The 27,679-nt window shown below is 40.5% G+C and overlaps 1 protein-coding gene across 1 annotated transcript in view; it reads left to right on the top strand.

The window, feature by feature from the left end:
- The window catches only part of CNTNAP2 (contactin associated protein 2), a 1,148,354-nt gene extending 1,128,422 nt beyond the window's left edge, over positions 1–19,932 (top strand). Inside the window, exons 22-24 of the mRNA XM_086615189.1 lie at positions 2,478–2,708; positions 17,903–17,974; positions 19,733–19,932. Of these exons, the coding sequence (XP_086471315.1) occupies positions 2,478–2,708; positions 17,903–17,974; positions 19,733–19,932 (503 nt within the window). The remainder of the gene's footprint in view (positions 1–2,477; positions 2,709–17,902; positions 17,975–19,732) is intronic.
- The last annotated feature ends 7,747 nt before the right edge of the window (positions 19,933–27,679 follow it).

Here is a 27,679-nt window from a genome sequence, read left to right as displayed (position 1 = left end):
GTTTTAAACAAAAAGGCAGGTCTTCAGCAAGGTGCCTTGTTAGGGTTTTGTTTTTTTTTTTTTTTTCTTTAGTTCTTTCAGGATCCAGTATCCATCACTTATTATTCAGGGAGTTAGAGAAGAATGGTGCTGAAGCTGCTAAAGTAGCACAATCGTATTCGTGGATTTTTGTTCTTGTCATTCAGGATTGTGAGTGGGAGGCTATTAGCATTGCTGCATGAAGTTCCACAGAATATATACAAGTGTAAATAAAAGGTAATCACTAAACTGTTGTTGACAGTGGTTACAGTGTTTAAAGAGAAATATGGTCTTCTAATTGTTCCTTAGATTATAAGGATTACTCAAAATTGCAGCTATTCACTGAATATACCATGAATATTTTATTGAAGTAAGAGATAGTGAATATTGTGGTCAGATAGATAGGAACCTTGTCTGATATGGTCTACAAGTAGCATTCAAAGACATGAACTCTGGCTTTTGTACAGCTTTTCTACTAACTATGGAAGGTGTGTGTGAGTGTTTTTCACTTACTATCAAATTTTTGAAGGAAGTGATGCTGCTTGGTCAAGCTATTTTTTAAAAGAAAACTAGATGAAAGACCCACGTGACTAATACAATTATTTTAATGTGTTTAAGCTACTCTCTAGATGAGTTCTGAGCATGATTCCACTTCGTCACAGATGACAGTCACTGCTCACTGCCAGCTTGTGAAATGTGGCTGTAATATTTATACAGGCTGGATAAGAAGCAGCAGAGAAAGGACATTCTCAAATGAGAAGGAAGAGGGAAAATGGGGGGAATAGAAAATTGGTCCTTTTACAGTGGATCACCTAAGGATCTAATGCAAGTAATTTTCAGATTATGCATCTTCCTTTTGTGTCCTTATGCTGGGTGTGGGGGAACTTAAATGTTGTATGTTTATCATACATAATATTATCAACATAATATGGTTGCAAAGACAGAAAAGGTGCAACTTAGTTCTGTGTGAAAACCAAGAAGTTGTTTCAATCGTGCCTAAGATTTGTCCAGTTTCCACCATTTTTCCCCCAATTCACGTTTAATGTGTAAACCCGAAAAATAAAGCGTACTTGAAATGCCCTGCCAGATTTGTAGCATTGAAGCTCCTCATGCGTATCCCTGGTGCAAAACCCTCAGCACTCTCAGGAATAGCACTGACATATGTATCCTGGTAGTTTTTAGGGAGCCCAGTCAGCAGCTCAGACCTCATATAATTGATCTTGGTTCAGTTAGAGCCAAACACAGGCTCAACCAAAAGGTTAGTAATGTATTTTCTAATAATCCTGATTTGATTTATTTTTTGTAGCAAAACTCAAAGCCAGCTGTGCTTTGGTTCCCAGCTCTTCCCCAAAAATCGTACTCTTCCCTACTTTCTCCTCACACCTCTCAGGAGAATCCTCTCTGTCCCACCTCTTGTTTTCTGTTCTTTTTTTATGACACAATCTTGTGATTTACAGATGTCTTTTTTTTTTTTTTTCCAGAAACACCATTTTTCAAACCCTTATCATTGTTCCTATCTGAAAAGGTTGCCTTTGAACAACCTGAGGCTGCTCCCTGTTCTCTGTCCCGGGGACACCATCACGCTTTGCTCGGCTCAGTACAACTTTTTTCGCTTACTTCAAGGGCCAGACATTAACTCCTGTCCCTGCCCACCCAGGGAAGGGTAATTGGAAGTGTCTCGGTGCCTCTGGAGCAGTACTCCCTGGTACAGCACGAACATGATGCTGCCATGTGTCCTTTTCATTCGCTCTATGCTACCATGGAAGAAAGGAAGCCACATTCCTCACTGCCATGTAAATATTATATTAGACACTGCAGTGAGACTTTGAAATGTTAATTCCTGCTCCTCCTCAGCCTGCAGCAGGGGCGGATGGGCTCCTGCCACCTCTCACCACTGCGGGGGAGGGAAGGAGGCTGGAGAGGGGCAGTTTTCCACCTTGGGCCAAAGGGATGCTTGGTCACCTGGCAAGGGGTGACTCGGTCTCCTGTTGAGGAGACAGGAGGGGGACAGAAGTGAACAGGAGTGGTTCCAGTCCACCGAGAGCAGCTATGGGTTGATAGACCAGGATGAAGGAAGGGGAATCTCTCACAGCAGCAGCGTCAGCTGGGAGGGGAGACCCTGCTGATGAGTGTCCCTCTGCCTTCTCTTTCACTGCCTCTTCTTGGGGAAAAGATATGTTTTTTCCTGGCCTCTTGTTCTCTAATGACTCCTTCACGCTGGCCTTTGATTTTAATGATGGCATAGCAGTGAAACCGAGTCACATCAATGCCTGAAGGTTTCCAGCTTTAATCTGTAATGGAATGTAAAGAACCCTGGCAGGGTCTGACACGTTCTCAGTCTCCTGAGAGAGGGACTTGGGAACTGAGCTCTGGGGATCAAGTGTTCAGACCAACCGTGCTTTCCAAAGCAATTAATTGTTTCGATTTATCTTTTTTTTTTTCTCCTTAATTTCCCATAGAAATTGGGAAGATTGACCAAGATATATATAAATACAACACCCCAGGATTCACTGGCTGCCTATCGAGAGTACAGTTCAACCAGATTGCTCCACTCAAAGCAGCTCTGAGACCTACCAACGCCTCCTCTCACGTCCACATCAAAGGAGAGCTGGTGGAATCCAACTGCGGAGCATCTCCACTCACCATCCCACCAATGTCGGCCGCTACTGACCCGTGGCACTTAGACTCAGGTAAGCTGGGGTTCATGCCACATTAGCTCAGTGAAGAAATACGCCCACCTTCCTTCTTCCTAAGGAGAAACAAAACTGAGTGGATGTGATTGATAGATGACTGTAGGACTGTAGTCATGGTAAGACATGCAAAGCTGGAATGACAGAGATTTGCCACCACTTCTAAATGTAGTTGCAGGATATTTTCTTTGCCTTTTTTTTAATAGTCTGACTTATTTTTCTTTTCTATAAGTCTTACACTGTTTGAATGTTGATTTTTTTGACCTAGCTGTTGTGATAGCACTTTCTCTAGGAATGTAGTCAGACAAAGGTTGCAAGTACAGATAAATAAGGTACAGTAGCATTTCTTATGCTGTATCCCTAACAAGTGAGTATATTGTAGTCAGCTTAATACAAAAAAAGTAAATTTAATTTTAGGCATAAATATATAAAGTGCTGATTTGTTTTCTGAAATGTCTGCTTTCCTTAGGCCATGCTTAATGGGAAATCCCATTAGTCATGATGGCATTCATCTCATGCTGAAAATGCTGGAAAGCCAAAACAATTTGCTGATCCCAGCAACCTCATCCTGCTTTGTGACTGACAGTCTTTGAAAGCATACATTGTGCCTAACTTTAGAGTTTTTTTTTAATCTCTTGCTTCTTGAGTGTCAGGTAAATACTTTAAAAAAAAAAATCTGTTTCCTTCAGATATATAGGATCAGGTGTACGTTGACCCCTCTCTTGTATTTTTGTCCTAATTGTGATTTCACTTGTAGCAGTGTAAGTTCAAACCTGTCCTGGAAAAGTTAATGAGTCTACAGTGATATAAAATTAAAATGCTAGAGGAAGAACTGAGTCCGTAATGGTTTTGATACCAATGAGGATGCATCCGTCTGCCCATTTTTATATGAAAGGGGACAGGTATATGTGTCTTTCTCAAAAGTAAGTGCCAAGGTCATACCTTTGAGTTTTGGATTTTATTTTTTTTTTCCTTGCAATGTCAAGGAACTGCTTGCAGCATTTCACTTCAGCCCTTTTTCAGTAGAGAAATAGGGCATAGGGCAGATGTTTGTAAGGAGATGCAGATATTCCAGGGCTGAGGGTTCCAAACATTCATACAAGCAGTATCCTGCTCTAAAAGCTGTCATGCCCTCCTTGCTGCCATGCCATTGTAAGATCTCAGTACATCTCTGCCCTGTTTATAACATGCAGTCTTCTACTTGAATTTTTTCATCGCAAATTAGTAGTTCCTTTCTTCTCTGAAATTATTAGGTCAGTTTGTACCTGAAGGTTATGTTCTGTGCTCTTCTTGCTATAAAAGCACATTTACTGAAGGATATCTCAGTGGCTCGTGTCTTTAAAAAGTGTGCCATAAACTTCTTGAGGATGCACTGCTCTGCTGCTGTGAATCTTGTGCAGCTAACGGGTTTTGATTATTAATTTTGGTTGATTTCTTTTTTCTACACTTAATTTGACTGCAAGCTAGTAAAAGACCATGGCAGGATTTACTCAATATATTTGAACTGCTCCTGATAGCTCCTGGTGTTAAAGGAAGGACAATCTGTTTGTCCTTGCCAGGTGTTACTACGCTTGTCCTTATGTTGGCTCAGTCTCCTCTTGACAACTTTTGCTGACTTGATTCAACCTTGTTGACCTGACAGATTTAAAATTATACATTTATTTTATACATTTATACATTTTCTTCTGGATTAATTGTAGTACTTGGTCATGAAGCCAGCATGAAGGGTATCAGGGAACATACAGCATGGAATTAGGTGGGCTCAAGCTGTCTGTAAACGTCTGCCCAGTAAAATAAAATCTCATTGCCATAGCCAGACTTGACTGTTTCATGTCGTGGGCAGACAGAGTACACATGACCCACCTTCGTTTTTGGTAATGGATAAGCTTTAGTAAGACTGAGAGCAAGGGACCCCTCCTCTTGTCCTCTCCATCACTCTGCAGCAGTAGAGGGAAAAGATTGCTTTAAAGACCTCTAGTGAGAGACTGCTGTACGCTGAAGGGAGCAACAATGTCAGGTGAGTTGCAGTAGAAAGAAATTTCACAGCGAGGGAGTGGTGTTTCACCAGGGCAGGAGTGAAAGGATGTTCAGGTGAGGGTGAACAATTCCCGACTTTCACTCTGGGTGACATTTCCATTATACAAAGAGGAGGTATCGCAGCAACTCATTTATCAGCATCAGGTAAGAACAACTCAGTCTTTGTAAAAGTATCTTTGGTGGTCTGACACAGCTAGCTCTGTTTCAGTCTCAGGAAAAATATATGCTGTAGACTGTGTAACCTTGCACACAGATGATCTTGATGACTGGTAAATGCAAATGTTTTTGCTTAGTGTCACTTTGCAGTAGCAAATTGGCAGTTTTTACTGAGGATTTTTTTATGTTTCCCAAACCCTACTAGAAGACTTTCTAACACAAATTCTGTTGAAAGAGAAAATGGAAAAATCAGAAGTATAAGTAGTGGTTCCCATTGGCTGCAGAGTGGGAATAGTCTCGGTACTCTCAGTGTGAATTTACTCCTTCACTGAACTGGCTGAAGGAGCGAAAACAAAAATCTCTTTTGAAATTCACAGAAACACTTGTAGAGATGCTAAAGCAAAAGCTACACACACTTTGCCTCAAAGGAATGGTTGCAAAGAATATGGCTTTGAAAGGAGGAGTTACTATGTACAGGGTTTCTCTTTTCAAACGTGTTTTTATCTGTAATTTTTATTGTAATGTCACCTATTTAGTTTTAAGTAGATATTAACAAAACATAAGAGTTGAGAATGGGTGGTTTGTAGTGAAAAGAAAAAGTCAGGGAAAATCTTGTGGCAGGTATCTTACGATTTAAATCTCATTCGGTGGCATACTCTGCACTCATCCTGATTCATATTTTGAGTTAAGCGTAGATTTGTAGCTTTGCTTCTCAAATACTGCAGAATTGAATGTTGAAGACCAAAAAAATGTTATAGGAGGGAATCAAAGATAAGTGTCTAGATAGGACAGGTACACCAGATGGCAAATGTAATGATCTAAACTGCAGTGCTGGATCAGACCTTATGGATAATTACTAGATGTTAGGCAGGTTCTGCCTGACAGGTGACCTACATTAAATGTTGGCCTTAAACTCTTCTTTGTAGTTACTGTGTAGACACCTCCTGTTATCTGCAAAACATGTTGGATGCCCTAAGAGAGAGGCTAAAGGAAAAATCATAAAGACACACATCGGTCACTTGCAGTTGACCCTTAGAGACAAGTTCAGGGATTTATTGATAAGAAGCCTTGGTGATTTGCTCCTCAGACAAATGGGCCATACAGCTTCTTGATTCATTGTCTTACACTGTCTATTAGCCTGAATTCACATACATTTCACATTTATGGTATTAGTTCTTTCTAAATGTCTTCGTCGTTGTAAAAATGCTACTTCCCTCCCTCTGTATCCCTGGCTGGCATTTTCACATGGTACTAGGACATTATCTTGAAACCATTATCTTGTTCAGCCTCTGAGAATTCTTACAGTGCATAGTCTTTTCCTGTTGCTATGGTGATTCTTTCTTGGTGATGATGAAGCGCAGGAATTCAACAAGTCATTCTTTTCTAGAATGTGACTTTCTTGATTTAAAAAGAAAAAGTCAATAATCAAACCCAAGCAGATAATATAGTTCCTTTCCTGTGTTTTCCTCCCATCTATATTATCTCAGTTCGTGTCAGACAATCCAATCTGTCTTGGTTACATCAAAAGGAGCGTAGAAAGGAGGCAAAAAAGAGCCCGATCAATGACCATATTATTTCAAAATGTCATGTCTTACCTTTACATGTTGCCTAAACCCAGCGAATTACCTATCTGGCATACCTTTCAAATCAAAAGATGTAATTGCATACCTTTAACTGTACTAGCATGCATTTTAATATCTATTACTGTATCAAAAGCTAATCACCAAGGGGTTTTTTATCAGTTCAAATTGGCTAAGATATGTGTCACTGATAACTGACACCTTGCTCCTTGTAAAGAAACAAACAAAAGCCCTAACAGATGTTTATTTTTCTAGCAGATAAATTCTCACACCTCAAATGCCTTGTACTTGAAATCAGAAGATGCATATTATTTTGATGGGTTTGTTCAGTTTGTGGGTGTTTTTATCTAAGATAAAGGTTCTGCAGTTTACTATGAAGTTTCCCTTCCAAACTTTTCTTACTTATATAAAAAGGATAAAAGAAACCTACTACCTATATGTACCTCTCCATTTTGGGTAAAATGGGCTCCAGCTTGCCAAACTACTTAATCTTGAATTTAGTGAAAGCAAGAGAAACCAGAAGAGGCAAGGTACATGCAACAGTTGCCAAACCATGCTTTAGAACCTCTGAGCTGCCGTGGCACTATGTAGCTGCAAGATGCATTTATTCTGAATGTGAATAGAATGGCATCTAGAGTATTTAACGTGGCATTTAGTTAAACCCATATTAGCTTCAAGATATTAAGAATTAAATGGAGCAGCATTAAATCCTATGTCTGCAATGTTCTTCCAAGTGGTGTGGTGGTTTTGGGTTTTTTTTGAATGTACATATTTAAACCCTAGAAGCTCGTAGAAGGTGAAAGGCCTTGTCTTTTAAGAATCAATAGCTTACTTCAAACCTGTATTGACCATATCTGGCAAAAACATTGTGTGAAGACATGCACCTCTGTCATCAAGATTAAAACGGCTGCCTGCAGGATTAACTTCCTTTTTGTTACAAATGCATCCCTTTTCCTTTAACAAGTGATGGCAGGAGAATAGAGTGGGAGGTCTCAATACTGGCCATGTGATCCATGCTCACCTAATTGGCCAACTAATTAACTTTGTCAGGCAAAAAAAAAAAAAGCAGTCAATTTCTAAACTAAGAGAAGGTGTCACTCGTGTGTTGCTGGTGAGAGTGCTGAAGGTCACCTTCTGAATTCAGATGCCATCGACTGGATTGCCATCTGACCCTCTGGCCACTGGTACCCACATCTCAGAGGGTAGAGCGGCAGCATCCGAGGAGAAGCTGTGTCAGACATGATACGGATGTGGCTATGGAGGTGGGAAATAGCTCTTGCCCTTGTCAAGGGCTTGTTACAAACAACGCAGTGAGAAGGAAGGATCAAAGGCATTACTTGCTGGAGGGTGGTGATTCAGCCCTCAAAGTAGTCTTAGGTTGCAAACACACAGTCTTCTCCTGGCCACAGGCATTGAAAGAGTCCTGTACGCATCAGGGAATCCAACAGCAGGAGGATTAAAGTCAATGGTAAGGTGTGACGCAGAGCTCATTCTCTCCTCCGAGGGACAGCAGAGGAGCAGGATCACTTCTCCAGGCTTCCTGCAAGGGGCAGCCGAGTCCGGGCAGGAGAGACGGAAGAGATGCACGACTTTTGTTCGTCATGTAGCCTTACGCATCTAAATTTGATATCCTAGCTGTTAGGAAAATTAGAAATTATGCGAAGGCAGTTGCTAGAATAAAATGACGCTCCTCCTTTTTCAAGCATAGCGAGCAGGATTAGTTACCTGTGCTGCAACCAGAGAATGATGCCAGATTCTGTCTTTGAAGTTATTGATCACTTGAGGTGGTTGGTTTTGTTTAATTAACATAGCGTGTAAACATTGGGAGGCTCTTTGTCTGCCAGTAAGTTAGTTTAATATTTATACTCCCTATATCGGAGTATATATATAAAAAAATGGAATAAATAAAAAATAAAAGATTCGGAAGACGCACTTGCCATCTGCCCTGTGGGCCAATAGATTCTTCCACTGCCAGATTTCGTTTCGTTTCTGTGATCAGGTTTCCTCTGCTGAGAGTGACCAGCATTCATCCCCAATTCTCCCAATATAAATATTGCCTCAGAAGTCCACAGCCTTGACCCGAGTTGTTTTCAATCAGGAAGGTGGCATTTTTTTTCAGACAGTTGGGGATTAAGTCTAGCAGAAACTCGTAGCTTATCTTCTAATCACCAAGTGTTTTTTGCAGGCAAGAAGGCAAGTGGTAAACATTGAGATGCAACAGTTCCTATTTTTCTCCTCCCTATCGAGCAGCTAACTAGGAAGAGCATCTGTCTGAAATTTGGCACAATCAGTGCTTCATCCTTAAAGGACTTAATTATGGTGCTTGAATTACTATAAATCTCTCTATTGACTGGGAATAAAAATGCCTCCCTCAGTCTCATCTAGTTCCTTCACACAATTATGCATAGCTATCTCTTATCTTCAAGAATATATAATTTCAGTGTGAAACTTCTGACACTCTATCTAGTGTATCAGACAGCTGACAGACTGCCAAGCTTGTAAATTCTTCTGGCACTCATTGAGAGACCAGCATTGTAGCTATTTCGTAAGCAGTGATTTGAATGTTAATGCTGCTACCTAAGACAAGAAGGTGAAAATATTACAAAAAGAGTGTTTACCGTCTTCTACAAAGACTAAATTTTTTCCACAAGTACTAACTTTAACTAGGATCATAGGGATGGCATAAATTAGGGAAAAAATGGAGTAAAAAAGGAAGCGTTTAGATGCCTGAGCACCTTATGTGACTTCTTGCTTTTTCCTTTCCTTAAACTGAAAAGCATTTTACTTCCTGTGTAAACGGTTATTCTAGATTACAGTCAGGTCATTACAGCAATTGAAGTTTATTTTGGATTTAAACTCTCCAGTCTGACTGATTTCTCATCCTCAATCCAAGCCTTTCTTTTTTCATAAGTGTACAAACATTAAAAGTGCAGAACTTGATCTTGTTCATATCCTGACCGTGAGAAGCCCTTTCTTCCAATGACCTCAATAAATAAAGTCCATCTTTTTTTTTTTTTCTCCTTTTTTGTAGCTGTCATAAGTTTACAGGGTTGTTTGGTATTCTTGTTCATTAGGTTGGATTTTTTATTTTTAGTTTTTTGTTTCTTTCAAGTATTCCCTGTGGGTCCATTATCAGCGATTAGCTATATACAGCTAGGCTTTGATCAGCACTTAACTCTACTGTTCCTTTGAGAGCACCAAGGCGTTTCATATTCTACATTAATTATAAAAGGAAGTATTTGTTTGTCTTCCTTAACAGGTGAAATGTAAGCGTTGCTCATAAAGTTTTCATGAAAGTGATAGCTGAGGCCAGCATGACTAATACACTAGCTGTTCTTGTCTGGAGTCATAGCGAGATGCAGTGTCAGACAGCCGTTAATATCTGATGAGATTAAGTCTTTGGTGGATGGGGGTGCTTTAATGTGCTGCAGATCAATTGGAAATTAGGCAGAGCAAATGTCCAAAATATCACTTCTGAGACAGAACTTGCTGAAGTTCAATAAACACAAGCCAAAAGTGATCCTAAATGTCTGCTCTGCTTTTAAAATAAGGAATAAAATTCTGTAGTATACAAGTACCAGTTACTAAATTTAAAAAGTGTTTTAGTCTTGCCTTCCCACTACTTTCTACAATTAACTTGCTTGTGTGCAAATGAAAGTATGAAAGTTACCATTGGGAAATGACCATACAAAGGGGGAAGCAGGGGAGAATCATCTCACCCCTCCCAACCGGCAGTGCAGGAATATGTTCCCTGTTTCGTATTTCATCCAGGATTCATCTGGGGAAGTTTAAGCTGCAAGGCTGTCTCCTAAGAAGGCACAAGATTTTCTGTCCCTTTGATAGGAAGATTGTTTTTTAAGACTAAAAGAATATTGTGCTGCCCTCTCAGAGCAAGCCATTCATAAAACCCCATTTCCTCCTCTGCTTAAGAAAATGGACAGCAAAGTTCTCCTGCAGAAGGAAATCAAAGCGCTAATAACACAGCCGATTCAGAAACAACTGCCTTGACTGATTGAGTTGTCGACTCTGGTGTCTAGTGGTGAGAATTTGCATTGTCCCAGTTCATTGACCATGGAGCATTCACTAAATTTTCCCCAATGCTGCCATCGTTCATTGTTGGCATTTCCATTGTTCACTTCAAAATTCATGCTTTTTTTAACAGAAACATCCAGCTACTCTTTCTTCTATAATCCCCACTTACTTTCCCACTGTCCCAGGCATTTGCATACAGAAGGGCTGTTCAGAGGACAATGTTTCTATTAAGCCATCATTTCAGAGGATTTTTTTAATTTATACGCATTTCATAATGGAATAAAAAGACACGATTGGAGAGCCTTGACACCAAAAATGTAAAAACACAGGTTTTGTTTTCCGTCATCTCTGTGCATGTCTGTCTCTCTCATCAGAACTCACCAGTAACTGTCAGTGAAAACACTTGAGATTCAGTGAAAAATTCTTAGGAAAAAAAAAAAAACAACCTTTCAAAATGTCTTTGATCTAACAGAACATACCTGATAAAGCTTAGTTTAAATAATTGGTCCAAATAGCACTAATGGATTGGAGGACTTTTTTATCATTTATGAAGGTTTTTTCTGGTTTTGTTTCCTCCCTATTCCTCCCAGCCAAGCAGGTCGCAAAGGATTGAAGAAATTAGTGGATTTAGATTCAATGTTGAGAATTTCATGTTCCAAATAATTTGTATTATTGGTGACAGAAGGAAGATGACATTTTTAATATGAAAAGCCCTAGTTTTTCCTCTAAGCTGCATGTCTGTTCTGGTAGTTTCAGAATTGCTGTGTGGGTGTACTCTTTCCAATATCCTGCACCAAAAGAATTAAGTCTGTGTGAAAAATTCTACTTCCATGAAGACAAAAAAATGGTTCATATGAGGGATATTCTTGTAACCTTCTTAAAGCTACATTTGAGGCGTCGCTAAAAATTCAGGGAGTAATGATTGACCCCATATAGCATGCTAGAACAAAAATGACCTTTTAAAAACAATATGGTTAATAACATCTTTTAAATATTTCGTGTTTGAGTAAGTGTGGGGGTTTTTTTGAACTTGGAAGTTTTTGATATTAAAAACAACTTCAGCTAAATTCTCAGTTCTATACTTTACCTAATGTCAGTGGGATTTCAAGTAGACTCTGTTAATAGAGTTTAATGTTAAACAGTCCTCCCTCAGAATCTGCTCTCAAATGCCTAGAAAAGCAGGAGCAGGGGTACTTTTCCTTCTTTCTCTGTTTTCAGCTTGGAGAAGTAGGGGAAAAAAAAGGTGTATTAATTAAAAAAAAAAAAATAGACACTTTCAATGCAAAATTTACAATGGCAGCATAAAAAGACCCAGCATTTTTAGTACTGCTTCAGATTTTTTTCTTCTTTTTATGAATTGCTGTCGTTTACTAGTCATGGGAGCTCTTCACAGAGCCACACTCAGGAGGAGGGTGGTGGGTGGGAGAGACACAGGCAATGAGGTGAGTGAGAAAGGGCGACTGGGCCCCGCAGGCTGTGATGTTCACCTTTGATGTAGGGCTGTGTAATGGAGTTGTTTACTCCTGACCATCATTTCTGTGCATGCGTTTAGAGCTTCTCTTGTAATCCAGTCCCTTCAGGAAGGTGAATGTGACTGTGACTGCACATTAGTTTCTACTATCAAGAGTTGAGCAATTAGTTTCTGTACTTACAGTCTGTAATAAGGAGTGCTCTGTAATTTAAAACCATAGCAGTGCAGTCTCACCTGACCAAGTAAGTTGACATATTTGACAAAACGCAGCCAGAGAACTTGCTTTTGTTTTCCTCTGTGTTATGGTCCCGTGGAGAAATAGGTTAGTGAATGGATTTGATGTCCAATGCTTTCTCAAAATCCTAAGATGTCAATGAGTGTTAGCTGTCTTTGCAAGCTCAATTCTTGGATGCCTGGCTGCAAAACAGATATAGGAAGAAGGAGTGGTAGTTCACATATTTGCTTTTGTTTTGTTTTCTCACTCTTCCACTTTTAATGAATGTCTTGATTGCTGGGGGTTTTATATACCTTGTGATCACCAGATCCAGTTGTTCTGTTGCTTCTCTAGTTCATATTTATGTGAAAACCCACCTGGTCTTAATAATGGGAGAATGCCTCTTAAAATTGTGGACATCTGTAACGATGAAAGGTCACAGCAGCCTTGCAACACGTGTTAGTTCTAGGCTGAACAGACTCAATTTCCAGCATTTTACAGGTTTCATCCATTGTTTGATTTAGACTTATGATCACTCCCACCCTTCCATTTTTGGAGCAAATCTAAACTATATCTTCTGAAGAACAACAAATCTGGTGAAGGGTCTAGAGAGCAAGTACTATGAGGAGACGTTGAGGGAATTAGAATTGTTTAATCTGGAGAAAAGGAGGCTCAGGGGGGACTTTATCTGTCTCTACAACTACCTGAGAAGAAGTTATAGTGAGGTGGGTGTTGGTCTCTTCTCCCAGGTAGCAAGCGATAGGAGAAGAGGAAAGTCTCAAGTTGCACCAGGGAAGGTTTAGATTGGATATTAGGAAAAATTTCTTCACTGAATGGTTTGTCAAGCATTGGAACAGACTGCCCAGGGAAGCAGTTGAGTCGCCATCCCTGGAGATATTTAATTTGTGGTGCTTAGGGACATGATTTAACGATGGACTTGGCAGTGTTAGGTTTACAATTGGACTCAATGATCTTGAAGGTCTTTCCCAACCCAAATGATTCTATGATTCCTTTGTAGCGTGGTGTATTTTAACTAAGACTTGCCCAATTAGTAAAAAAGTCCAGTTGCAAAAATTGCTTCCAATGGCCTTTCTTGGTAACGCTCTTTGTAGTGTATGTCAAAATGAGATTTGCCTTTTACTTTGTATTCTCAGTACTGCTTTTTGGTTGAAAAGTCTCCCCCTTTGGTTTTGGTTTTGCCCTTGCCTTTGCTGAATAGCCTTTTGCTTGTTTCTCTGCCCACACCCACTTTCTGGACCACTTTTCTTCTTTAACAGGGTCATTTTGCATTTCAATTTTGTGAATTTGCACAAGGCTTTTATGTGGGATCCATTGTAAAAACTCACCCTCTGAAAATGGCAGATGCGAAATCACGCCTACTATAATGAAACGAAATTATCATTCACTCTGTTAAATCAACTACATCTGTCATCTATGGTCTGTTTATCCAGTCCCATCTTCCCTTTCCATTCAGTGAGTGCTGCACTGTTGCAGCTGGCTGTGGCAATGACCATTCTGAGCATGCTGGATGATGGCAGATCTCCTACTCCGTTTTTGTGGTCATCTAAAATGTCAAATGTCATTAAAATGATGCCCAAAACATGGATTTTGCCTGTAGTCACCTTTTTAGGTGCTGCAAAGTTCCTTTAACTCCATTTATCCTGCGACTAATAACAGAAACTTGAAAAGTGCGAAAGATAAGTTTAGACTCTGTAGTTTTACTCTGTGGTTGTTGAAACTATGGCCTCATAAACAGCAGCCCATAAAAGAAAGTGATAGCAAAGTATGCTGTGTCTTTTCATGTGAGTTAGTTTCAGAATGATCATGTTGGAAGCAAACCTGATGGCCTGCTGTGGGAAGACCTGGTGTGAAGAACAGCATTGCCCAGCTTGGATTCTGGAAGAGAACCAGATGGAGGGGTGTTCATAAACAACAGATGAGCTCAGCATTTCCTGGTACAGTTCAGTTCACCCCTACACTAGCTGTAGGTTTTAGGAAAATGTCTTTGGTGCGTCCTGACAGCAAACCGATGGCTCTGTGCCACAGCCACGTGAGCAGTGGATTTCAGGGAACTGACAGCACGTCTCTTGGGCCAGTATGTAACTGTTTTCCAGGAGAGATTAAAAAGATTTTCACTCTGTTCTTCGTGTTTTGATTGAGACAAGTGAGACCCTGGCTCCTCATAGAAACTTAGGAAAGATTCAGAAAAAGCTCCTAAGGTAAAGAAACCTTTCCAGTACAGTCCCCAAAACAGATGGAAATCAGTTGTTCAAAAGCAACCTTTGTAGACCAAGTAGTAAAGGAAAACTGAATAGCCCTATTCATGGCCTCAGCTGTCAATTAGGTAGCACAGTATGTAGACCAAAACTCCTGCAGTGTCCTCTCCACACTCACCTTACGTTACATTCACAACCCACTTGCTGTCTGCAGCGTAACTGCAGAGTCACTGCAGCTCCGTGGCACCCATTTGCTGTGGGCAAGTCATGATTTGAAGCTGTCGAGGTGCAAGTATCAGTCAGTGTGAAAGGGCTTGCTGAGGCATGTAGTTAGAATTAATGTCACAGTGATAATGGAAGAACCTGAACAGGAAAGTGGTATTCCCAGCTGTGAAAGAGAAATGAGGGCGCACATTTGTCCATTAGCACTCACCCTGTACTTCATCTGCATGTTATAGCCATGCAAGCTGGTTATTGCATCAGTGTGATTTACATTCCCATGAAGCATGAGAGACAGTAGTAACAATATTAATTTTATCTGACTAGTCGTTTTAAAACATTTTAGGAGTTACTGTTTACAACCTGTGAATGACACTCTCTGGTCTTCTGTGCTTTTAACAGAGCATCAGTATTACTGTTGCGCCTTTGTCAGCCTGCTCTAACGTGTTCTGTCCTCATTTACTTCCTGAATTTCAGCAGCAATGGAAGAAAGAATCTTGTTATTTGTCGTCTTGACAAAGTTGCTTAATATTGCCAAGGAACATGAACATAGTAAGGTCAGAGATTAATCACTGCGTGTTAGAATGACATGACTGCTGTCTGAAATACCTGCACTTGGTGCCTGTTGGTGACAGTACTCTGTTGTTACGCTCACCTTGGACAGTCAAGGAATGTGCCCTCAAACATTCTCTTCTGCCTAATTGCTGTGGCAGGAGTTACCCTTTTGCATTTCTTAGACCCCTGGTCTGTAGCTGTTTCTGATCATTTTGGAATCTACTGCTGTCCAGAAGAATTTCAAGGAAACTTCCACCTAAAAAAAGTAGATAGTGATGAGCTCTTTTCTTTCTCCTCTATCCATCTGTAGTAATACATTCAGTAAAAAACTGGTATACACAGCAAAAGGTATTCTATAACCCCACATTTGGCTAAGATTTGAGAGAATTTTTCGGTCCAAAAGAAACCCATAATATAAAAGCAGGTCTTCTGCTGACACAAGAGTAACAGAACAAGAATTCATGAATTATGGTGATAGTAACTGCCAGCACTGTCATAGGTGCTTTAAAAAAAAAATAATTCTTGAGCATCTAAGCTCCTTTTTTTACTGCAGCACTCCTGGTGCTCCAGCAGTTACAGCAGGGCACAAATTACGGTATGTACAATCCAATCTTATGGCGAACTCTTGTTGAAATAAGTTGCTTCCTCGTTCTTCACACTTCACAAGTGCTGTGGTCCTCGAAGTAACCTTTTAAATATACTATCCAGTTGTAAGGGAAGGGAGAACTGTGACCATTGGTGGTTTTAAGATTTCTTGTGTGGGGACACAGGAGAGCAACTCCAAACCAAGTGGCAAGTGGTAAGACTTGTTAACTGCCTGTCGCACTGCTCCTATGGCGAGGGGCCTCTTTTTGGATTAGAATGGCAGAGATCAATTTACTTACAGTTTGGTAAATTTATGCTTTTCCACATAGTGTTATTTGACTTTAGGATTTTCCTTGAGGTGCAGAGAGGGCAGGTTTAAAGTTAGGTTTTATTTTCCCACTACCAGCCCTTCCCTTTCAGTGCTGCAAGGATAATATTATGGACTCTGTACCAAAATGTCTCTGTAGGAAACATTCATGGACCTGCACAGTAAGGTTCTTCTTTGGAGCGAAATCCACTGATACAGAATCAGATATTTATTTATCTTTTACATTTTTTAGCCTGGTTTGTTTCAGAGAGGTGCAGAAATGCTGTTTTCAGAAGCCAGAGCACCAACAAATGTCAAAGACACAAGTGCTGCTGGCAAAAACTGCTGGCCAGGCCCCCTCCACTGAGCCCAGTAAATGCTCTCTTGTTTGTCCCACAGGCGGACAGCCAAAAACTAGCTGCTCAACACACAGCTGGTTCAACTGTCCTCCGGAGTAGGCACACAGAAGGCTACTCTAGCCCCAAAACTCTTTTCAGGCCACGTGGCTAGCTGAAGCCATTCATTCTTTTGTGCAGTTGCTTCACAATACAAAAGGAACTTTATTGTGGATTTTACTCCATGCTAACAGAAAGCCAGTTGAATTCCCTTAGACATTTTTGGATATAGTGAATGCATCACTGGCCTGTAAAGGCAACCAATTACTTCAATACAATATCACCTAATCCATCAAGCAAGGAAAATACAGCTGGGTTTTAAATACTGACCTAAGAAGTAATTCATATCTTTGATTATTTTAACTGTCTCCTGTTAAGTACTTTTAACAACATTTTCTCTATGTGAAAATCAATGCCATAGTCCGATGGCAAAGAGGAGAATGATTGCAACCATTCACCTAGTTCCCTGGGCTTGCTTAGCCACTGCAGTGTCTAGTTGCTATGTCTTGACTATAAAGAAAACGTTTATGATAGGTTTAATAGATGAGATTGCCTTTGAAAAGCCTCTATGACATTTTCTGGAGGTTGAAACCAAGACCACCATCCAAATCCTACTTTAAACCTGTAGTGATTCCTTCTTCCAGCTCTGCCACAAGGAGTCTCTCATTTTTAGGTCACTGGCAGGTGAGTGCTCGTACATCTGGCTGTTTTCCTCTCTTCACCTGCCTGCTGGAGACCGTCCTCTCCCACTTGCTCTCCTGCCTGCCATGCCTCTGCTCCTCCAACTCACAGTCTTGCACTTCAGCACCAAAGCACCTCCAGCGCAGTGGCCAAGCTGCCACACTGGGCTTTCTTCTAGAGTAGCAAAGGTGCAGGCACGTGCTCCTTTGGGTAACTGCTCTACAGCTCTGACCAACAGAAAATGCAGCCCCTCGCTTGCCTTAGACTGTGCAGCAGGAAAAGGGATGGCAGGTTTTCTTTCAAAGAGGTTGCAGTTGTATCCAGTGTCAGTCACAAAATCCTGGAAACTTCTGAAGCCTTGCATGGATAGCAGTGACAAAGGCAAAAATCTCCATAATAATATGTATGATGACATGCATTTGAATGAAAGGGTTTTGTTTGGTTTTGTGCTAAAGAATCTTACTGAATTTATGTTAGGAGAGTGACAAAATGACCTCCTATACCAACAGCATGCTTACCAAGAGTACCTCCTTTAGTTTAAATTTATTTTTGTTAAGAGGAGGAAGAAAGGAGTTCTGAGAGATTAGATAACAGTGAAATACTTCTTTTCTTTTCTTCTTGTTTAGGTAAATATCTAAGGATCACAATTTTCTTTAAACTGTATCTGAGCATGTTGGATGTATTTCTGAACTACTGTGTGAAGTTTCTCTGCTATTACAACATGAATCTTCATTCCCTATTTACAGCCAGTGCTGATTTCCCCTACAATGGTCAAGCTATAGGAGATGGAGTTAACAGAAACTCTGCCATTATTGGAGGTAGGAAAAACACCTACTTTTCTAAGATACTTTGCAGTATGACTGTGAGAGCTGAATTGCAAGTGGTAACATATTTAAGCTATTTGCTAAGAGCTGACTATGGAGGCAGACTACACCTGAACAAAGATAAACAGAAATTTGTGTAAGTTTGTTCAGGCACATTGTCTTAGTGAAATGATTTATTCTCACTTAGTTTTTCCTCTCAGATTCAGTTTTAACCAAATCAAAATACTGGTATTCATAATCCACATACTAAGCATCCATGTGGCGAGCTACTTTGCAGTCGTTACTTATGTTAACAGAGTAATTAATTTATATGAAATGGCAAGGACACTTTTCCAGTTACAGCAGATTCAGCATGAATCTGTCAAACTCTATTTGCTCCACCCTTGACAAAAATCCCTCCTGATCCTGCCTTGCTTTTTAGGGGCCAAGTTCTGCTGTTATTTATGCGCTGGAGAGTCCCATTCAGTGTGATAGGTGCTGTTAAGTAATACCAGAATTGGAACTTTGAAATAGCATTCCATTGAAGATATTCTGGCCAGCTGCCTCCAGAAATAAGGATCCTGATTAATTTTATGCACACATGAAATTTTCTCTGCCCTTTCCTGTAGTATGGAAGTGTTGCACCATAACTCTCCTGGGAGAACTTTGCCACTGCATCAAAGTCTGAAGGCATATAAAAAAAAAATTGTAAAGATCAACCTAATAGCTTTCGGTCGGTTCTAAATGCATATAAAATGACATACTGGTGGTGGTTTTTGTCATGTAAAGCAACACTGAGTACAGTAGTACATGCAGTTTAATGGAATTTCTTGTTTCTTTGCCCTGGCCCCCTCAAGGGCCTATGTTTCCATATCCAGGTTTGGATTAGTTGGTTTTGTTTTGATTTACTATGTTATTTTTCATTTATATTTTTATTACTACTTAAAACTTTGCCATAATATTTTGAAACCTTACAATACTAGAAGGATGGCATTGCATTCCTCAGAAAAATTCAGGCCACATCTGAACATCCTGACTGTCCAATGCATCAGTTACAAAAGTAGCATAACCTGGTTCTGGCTGATTACAAGACTTTTATAACCTGAGAATTTTATAATATCTTCATCCTGAAAGATCCTCATGCCTGCGGAGAAGGACTAAAAAAGGAACAGTGCTGTTTTAGCACAGTTACCTATGCCTAAAAGGGTAAGATATATGAGACTTCTCCATAACAGGGCTGAACCCCAAATAGACCGTTGCAGGGGGAGCAATTAAGGATAGGTCTGATGATAAAGCATGTAACATCTGTAATAATGTGGAGCCAGTACCTAATGGATGGAGTGAGCCAACAGTGAGCCAAGCCAGTTTTCAAGAACGTGTTGAGGGGCTATGGTAGATCTATACAGCCATTGACTGAAATATATACATCATCAGTGACCATTCTCAAAGAGCTGCCCAGGCCATCATACGTCACCATTTCACCCCTGTGTTTTGGGAGCGCTCGGCACCCTCTGCCTCATGGTCAGCAAAGCTCACCTCTGTAAGTAGGTATTAATGTTGAAGTTCACCTACGGGATGAAAGTCACTTGGTGACATTTTGTATATAGCAAAAACTAAATACGAATAGTAGAGTGGTGGAAACCAAGCAACTGCGATGACGTTTAACCACCCAGGTAGCTTTGGCTCAACTCAGAGGATGGGGTCCTTTCTTTGTGTCAGAATCTGTAGGTGTTCTCCTCACTAGTGACATCTTCTCTTTCCTTCTCTGTGTAGGCGTCATTGCTGTGGTGATCTTCACCATCCTCTGCACCTTGGTGTTCCTGATCCGCTACATGTTTCGCCACAAGGGAACCTACCACACCAATGAAGCCAAAGGGGCAGAGTCCGCTGAGAGCGCTGACGCCGCCATCATGAACAATGACCCCAACTTCACGGAGACCATCGACGAGAGCAAGAAGGAATGGCTTATCTAAGCCCACAGGGATGGGGCCTGGGGTGGGATACGAGCTGGGCCAGGGTGGGACTGGGATGACTCTTGCAGTGGGGAGAGAACACTGCGTCGGACGCTCGAGCACACGTACAGTAAAAAGATCAGCACAACTGGAGGAGCCAGTGACAGGAAAATACCACTGAGACTGGAGAAAAAAAAAAAGAATATCTCAAGCATTTAAGAAAGAATACTTTTTAATATTTATTTACAGCAAATTGCCCCTTCCGTATCCAAGCAACTACAACAAAGAGCAGTTTGCAGCTTCAGCATTGGTTAAAGTTTTCAGTAATACCTGTCTATTTCTCTGTGTGTTTAGAGGTGTTCTGGATACCTGCAATGAGAAATGGGGCTGGTTTTTTACATTTTTTAAAAGCTGTTTAAAACGTGAGTAGTTCTGTCCTGAGAACAAGTGGCAGACCTTTTTTCCCAGCGTTGTGTTCCTTCACGGCTGGCCACTTCCCCACAGGCTGGCGTCAGCCCCACATCTTTACCGTATCCCCGTTCATTTTGGTGGTGTTGAACCAGGGCTTCAGGACTGGGCGTGGGACATGGGGGTAAGGATTCATGCAAATTATACTCGCCAGTTTTTCAACGCATCATCAGCCCGTGCCAACCCTGGCGGGATCCATCTTCTTGACCCAGGCACTTTGTTGATTGCATACAATTCTCATCAGCAGTGTAAAAATACTGTTATTACGACTACAACTACCAGAGAGGGTGCTTATAAAGCACAGGAAGCTTTGGGGTTTTTTTCATTATTATTATTTTGTTGGTTTCTGAGGGAGGATGGTGCTGTGTGTCTGTAGACGCAGTCTATTCCCTGTGTCTTTGGCAATGGCACTGGTGACCTGAGCCATGTGCCAGTGTATACTCAGCTGTGCCTGTGGCATATTGGCATATACTGTACTTAGGCATAAGCATTGTAGTAGAGAATTAGAGCTAGACTTTGTTTGCTTCTGTTTCTTTTTTATAGGCTGTCGCAGAAATATTAGTACAGCTCTAGTCAATGCATTGGAACCCACGGGCTTCACATAATATTTTTTTTCCAACTCTAGCATAGCAATTTATTATTGAAATCCTTTGTTTCAAGCATAGCAATTTGTTATTGAAATCCTTTGTTTCAGTCCCTTTGCAAGGAAAGCCTCTGCTGGCAGTGTTTGCACAGGCAGGAAGGTGAGGCGGTGAGACGAAGGAGGCTTGGAAACTGCCAAGAGAGCACATGAGAAACACAGCACACAGTGGAGAGTTACTTTTCAATACAGAATTAACCTGAACTCTTCTGCTGTCTTTGTAAGGCATTTTTAGGAACAGCAAGGCCAGTGCCAAGTGCAGCATTGCACCCCATGTGCCCCCTTGGGCCAGAGAAGCTGTAGATGTCACCTGAGAAGCAGGCAGCTTGTAGGAAGGTCAAAGGGGTGGCCTGAAGACCTAGTATCCTTTGATGACAATAACATAGCTTTAGCTTGCCCTCTGCAAAGGCGCATTGTTCTCCAGTGGTCTGATTTGATAGGAATTGAAGGCGTTAATGGGTAGTTTTCGCAGTGAAACAGAATGAAGGAATGAATGTATCACAGGGCATTTACTGTTTGCTAAAAGAACAGGAACAATACCAAGAATTTCCCTTTAAAAGTATTTATGCTTGTGACAGTCTTAGATTTGCTTTATCTTTAATATTGCTGGGTTTAGTATGCACAGTTTTAATCCATTTTTCTGTACAAGAAAGATTTATTTTTCACCCAAATCTGCAATCTGCTACACTGAGTAGTGCTTGCATCTTTAATTTCCTTATCTTTTTTGTTGTATCTTTCATTATTCTAGTGATGCTTTTTAAAATGAAAAAAAAAAAAAAATCATGGAGGGGGAAGAAAATATTGGAGTCTAACCAGACAAGAAATTTATAAGCACAATTTGTCAGACAGACAAGACCAGATAGTTTGGGTTTTAAGGATGGTAGCCTAAAATCCTCTTCTGGATTCATTGAACACAGATATCAGAGCAAATCAAACCCAATCATTTCTTCTATTTATATATTTGGAATTAACATGTTAAAAAACAATTGCCAATTTAAAAAAAACAACTCTTTCTCAGGTAACATTATGTGGCAGAGGGGTTCAGATAGGCATAAAAATCACCTCTGACGCTCTTCTGCTCTGCCATCTTTTGCCTTGCCTCCAGTATTAACCTCTCCCTCTCTTGTGTTTAATCAAGCGGATGAGTCCTTATTCTTGTTTAATTGTTGGTGTAAGATAAGTCTCTGCCCCTTGGAGAGTACCAGCGTGGGATGGATCTAGGCTGCACCGCTGACCGTTCAGCAAAATACATAGTAGTCACCGATGTCTGTGTAGAATTGAAAAAGCATTCTCTCTTCTACGTTATTTTATGTTTAATTTGATTTTAATGGTATTTTAGTCCACTCTGAAAAACATCTTTGCCTGCAGCTTCAAGTTACCAAGAGAAGTGAATATAGTATCATTTGCATAGGTTAATATTTGGTTTGCAGCAAAAAGTAAGTTACTAATCTGAACTTAATGTCTGGGAGGAGGATACTTGTGTATCCTGAGAAACTGGAGTCCTCTGCCGCTTCATGTGGGAGAGACAGACTTGGCAACCACAGTGCAAATTTGCCAAATGCCTCAGCATGGCACTGGGTGGGAAAGATGGTTCCACCTCTGTGCCTAATCAAGTCCTTGGCAAAACTAGGGACAGTTGTCCGGGTTATGGTAGCAAGGCCTGTGATACCTATTCCCTGATTTTCTAAAACATTACCAGCTAATCTCCCACCACCCTGTGAGCAAGAACTTTTGGAAAACAACCTTTGACCATTGCACAAGCAATAGTTGTAAATTAGTGTCTTAAGTTTGAAAAACAGGTTTTAAAGCTCTGAAATCAAGTTGCAGGCCTCTGCATCTCTCCATTGACAGGACACCATGGACCTATTTATGTGAAGTTCATTAGTTAAAATGTTGATAATCTTCAATCTTATCATTATTTTCGTGATAGTCACTTTCATAACTCTAGAAACTATTTTAATCATTAGAGTTTCTTTCTCTTCTCAATTATTTCTTCTTGAACTGGACTGTAAACATGATATTGTAGACTAGCAACTGGTCTCTGTTTAGGCATTTCATGACTGTAGGTGAATTCCTGCCTGTCTGCTTTGTATTTCATTTTTGAGAATGGCACATATTTAATCATAAGCAGTGGTCATTCAGCAGCCTAACAGTGAAGCAGGAGCAGGCTCAGAGAAGTAGCTTGTTTATTTTGCTAGCACTATCTCTATTCTGAGGATTTCTTCCTCTGCGAGCCTATTATCGGAGGTTGAAACAACATCCATAGTTTACTTCACTGACTCTTATTTGTGCCAAAAATCCATGTTGTTTAACAGGTACTACCCATACGCCTGTAGTGGGAAAATCTGTTGGAGGGGAGAGTTAATCCTGCTTTTATAAAACTCTGTACTTTCCCCAAAGAATATTAAAATAATCAGTCTTTTATCACCTGTTTTTAGCTGCTTCGCCTATTTGAACTGTGCAGGAAAAGGTAACTTCTTGTACTGGTTGGGGAACCAAAGTGTCCCAGTTGTGTTTCTGAAAGGCTCGTTCCTGATTCCATGGGAATTGATGGCAAAACTGTTGCCAGCAGTGGGGAGAACAAGACTGGGCTGGAGTCTAGGACTCTCAGTGTTGGTGAAATGATGTAAGCAATATTTCGGATACTCATTCACAACACACGCAAACCACCAGGTAAATGAGTCATGGAGCTCCAAAGAGCCAAAATGGTAGAAAACTCATTTTGATGTCAACCAAGCCTTGAGGGGAAGTCTGCAATCCAAACTGGTGGTTTTGAATCAAGTTTTTCACACACTGCTTATTCCATATTTACTGGTAGAAAATTCAGATGTATTCAATAGGAATATGTGTTTTTAACTGGTACTGGAGCATTTCTGCTTTGTATTTTTCTGGTCTTAATCGTTATCTATACCTTTTATATCTTCTAGCAGTTACCACTTCAAAGGTATGGCAGCATTTTAATATCATTCTCTAGATAGCAGGATGTATGTAAAAGGATGGACATCATAAATATGTTAGTAAGACTGCCAAAGCAGTGGTGTATATGTACAAGTTTATTGTAGTGATAAGAATTCAGTTTAAGAGTCTAGTAAATAATTACATTTTAATTAAGTGCTGTCCTTTAATGACAGAAGCATCTAATTTCCAGGATATCTGTTGAAATGTGAAGCTATCTCAGTTTGACAAGCAATAGCTTTTAATATGGTTTCTCCCTTGAGTGATTTTACATTCCAGCAAGCATGGTGATCCTGAAAGGGTGTCATTTTTTACAAGCGGAACCTAAATTCTGTTAATCAGATTTCGTTATCCATCCTAGATAAATGAAACAGAAACCTTGCCTTCTAAAAGCAACAGCATGTACACTAGAATGAAAGAAGGACAACGTGTATGTATGCCTCATATCTTCTGTGAATGTCTTTCCTTTTGACTACAGTTCTATTAGAAACCAGATTGGTAAATAAAAAAAAAAAAGAAAGAAATTCTAAATAGTTTTAATTACCCTACCCTAACAGCTGTTTCCTCGTACTTTGTATATTCTGATCATTGTCTACATTCTTCTCTTCTCTAGTACCAGGAAATCAATTTGGAAAGGACAGAAGTCGAAAAGGCCTCTTAAGAAAAGACCCACAGTACATGAAAAGAGGGACTTCAGAACGCAGTTACACATAAGAAGAGAGGGTGCTAAAACAAGGGAAGATGTACTGAAGTGCAAGTGTGTTCTTCCTGCATCAGGCAGTCCTAAGTACCTGTTGTTATGGAGGGGGATCTCAGGCAGTGTAAATCTGTACCTGTTGAGGTGGGCTGAGGGTCTGAGTGTAGGGCTTTGGTAGAAAGGAAATTGCTGCCTTTCTGAGTTTTTTCCCCTTCTGATCGCTTTGCAGACAGCAGCAAGCAGCCTGCCATCAGTTCTGTTCACATTTGTTTTTCCAGGCTCTGTAGTATCACCAGCTTTGCAAGACTTACACACTACAAGTGGCTGAGTGTGAGTCGTTTGCCTTCCTTTCCTACTGTAGCTCTGTCCTGTCCTTTATGAGTGTGAGCCTTTTATTGAAGTTTTCAAGAAAAATGAATGCCCAGCTCAGCAGACTCTTGTCTGTTCCTTTCAATAAACTACCTTATCAGGCTTTAAAAAGTTTTTAAGATGTGAAGCATTTTATAAAAGAACTACGTTAAGTGCACTTGAGTGGGAGTGTGAAATCTAGGCAAAGAAGGGTCGCTGCAACAACCACCCGTCAGAGGGACTGTGCTTGTCCCAACCTGTTGCTCTGTCTACAGTGCGAATTGCCTTAACCACTGACCCAAAGCCCTGGCCCTGTCCAAGACCTTAATTTTGTGGAATATAATAGTGGCAAAGTTCTGTTTAATGCCTTGTGACCATGTTTTGACTGTTAATTTGTACTGACTGTTGTAACCCCTAGAAGGAGAGTCACGCTTTCTACAGGAGTAATTTTGTTGATATAGGAAAGCTCTGTAACAGATGGAAGTGAGGGTTCAAGTTTAAAGACCTTCTGATACTTGTACACTGTGACACGGAGAAGAGTCTTTGCTTCTTGCTGTCACCACGTGTGTTTCTCTACAGCCAGAAGTGTATGGGTGTGCATGTGCACCTCTGAAATCTAAGGTTAGTTGGGATGCATTATCTACAGTTTTTGAGTAATTACTGCTATAATGTGGGTATACGGTGGATAAGATACCAGATTTGGTTCAAATCCATGAGTCTGCAGTGCCAACAAAAACACTCCTGAAATTAAGTACAATTTTGGAGATAAATTCAGACTTTGCCCTACAGAAGTAGGCACATATGGTGCCTCAAATGAAAGCAGACTTGGACCTGGTTACTGAAAAGCATTTATTTAACAATCTGTAATACAGTTCTTTTAACACCCTATTTAACTCTGACTTTCACATATAAGCAGACTTCTTGAAGCACTATGCTCAAAACCCTAATTATGCCAACAACTTAAGAACCAGGAAGAAAAGCAGCCAATTCATGGCTTCCCTACAAAAGAAGTTTTTTTTTTAAAATGTCACTTCATGTAAAAGAAAGTTTGGTATCAACAGGTTCTTTCACTGCTTCTGTGAAAAAGAGGTAAGGTATACTCTGCAAATATACGTAGAATCAGATAACAAATTTAGCGCATCCCGTTCCTTTTATGATGCAACACCTTCCGATTATGTCTACTGATGTTCCCACTGCTATTTTTTCCATAATGGAAAAACATCTGAATTAAACAACAAGCATAAGAAAAAAGTGTGTACCCTTTGCTTGATTTGCAGTAGGTACAGTGCTGCAGCTAGTCATATACCACGATGTGTGCATTGCCTTTTTGGCCAAAGTATTTGAGCTTCTCTTGTCTTTCACGTGGTTTAAAACAGGCTGTTGCAAGAATTCAGCTGAAGACGGGAAACTGAAGCAAGCTGGTCTAGGCTGCTGGTAAGAGCACAGAATCACAAGTCCCAAGCTCTTCGTCTTCCTGCTGGTCTGCCCTTGCTTGGAAGACAACTCTCAGATGTGTTACTGCCTGTCCCTGTCTGTTGTCCCCTTTCCCCCATCTTACAGAACCACAGAACAGCCCAGGTTGGAAGGCACCTCAAAAGACCTTCTGGTCCAACCTTTTGTGGGAAAGGGAGCCTTGATGAGATTTAGTATCCTGTCCAGCTGCATTTTCTTCCCCACTGACTCCATTTTCAGGGCTGTGGGCTATCAACAGGCTCTTATTTAAGACAGACTGAAAGAGTCACTGGAGCAAGTCAGCAAACTTTAATCAGCCAGAAAGCAATAACTTTAGATGACTCATATCAGGTGGAAGCAGGCTTCATCTGAAAAATTTCCAGCCTAACAGCTCTCTGACCTTTAGTCATGCCTTTAGTTAGCAATGGAGCAACCAGCCAAGTCTGTGTATTATTTTTTTAAACCCATGTGGAGGTATGTAAGATAAATAAGCTTGACTGAATAAAGACAAGGTAGCCATCCCCTGTATGCTAATATTTATTCTCTAAACTGCACAGCCTCACGCTTAACGGTCCATGTCACTGAAGGAGTCAGACCTTAGCACAGACAGTGGATCATTCCCAAGCTGGCCCAACAGCCCCGTGCTGCATTGTCTTTAAAATCTTCATTGGGTAAACCATAAATCTATGGTTTCCATCGTAAAGCACTGGACACAGTATCAGAAGCTAGTTGTAATTTATTTCTGTTATAAAATCAAGGTCTGTCTGCAGGGTTTACTTGTGTAACTTGTACTAACGAGACCTTTATCCGTGAAACATAAACTACTGCAACAGGGTGAGGTAGCAAAGAGAAATTCCCTTTGCTGCACATCCTGAAACACAACATTAAGTCCCCTTTGTTACAGAGTTCCTGATACAGGGGTAAGATCTCTGTACACATCTAACATCTTCTTTCCAAACCCCTTACCCACCACTCAAAGGCCAGCATGGAAAGAAACTGGCTGACAGATATGGGGTTTTTTCCCATCTCTTCCTCTACTTTAGAAACATTCTCTCTTACTGATAAATTCATCACCTTCCACTGCCATCTTTAAACTCCTTTCCAGCAATGTATTCCAGCTACTTTGACCAAGGTGAAGCTTCTCACCCTCCTAAAATGGGACTATTGTAGTGGGAGAGTTGTATTGCACTAAATTCCTGTCATGTTGC

Source organism: Tauraco erythrolophus, chromosome 7, assembly GCF_009769465.1.
Source record: "Tauraco erythrolophus isolate bTauEry1 chromosome 7, bTauEry1.pri, whole genome shotgun sequence".
Classification (NCBI taxonomy): domain Eukaryota; kingdom Metazoa; phylum Chordata; class Aves; order Musophagiformes; family Musophagidae; genus Tauraco; species Tauraco erythrolophus.
Note: the sequence above shows the minus strand (reverse complement) of the source record. Positions and strands in the feature narration are given on the sequence as shown.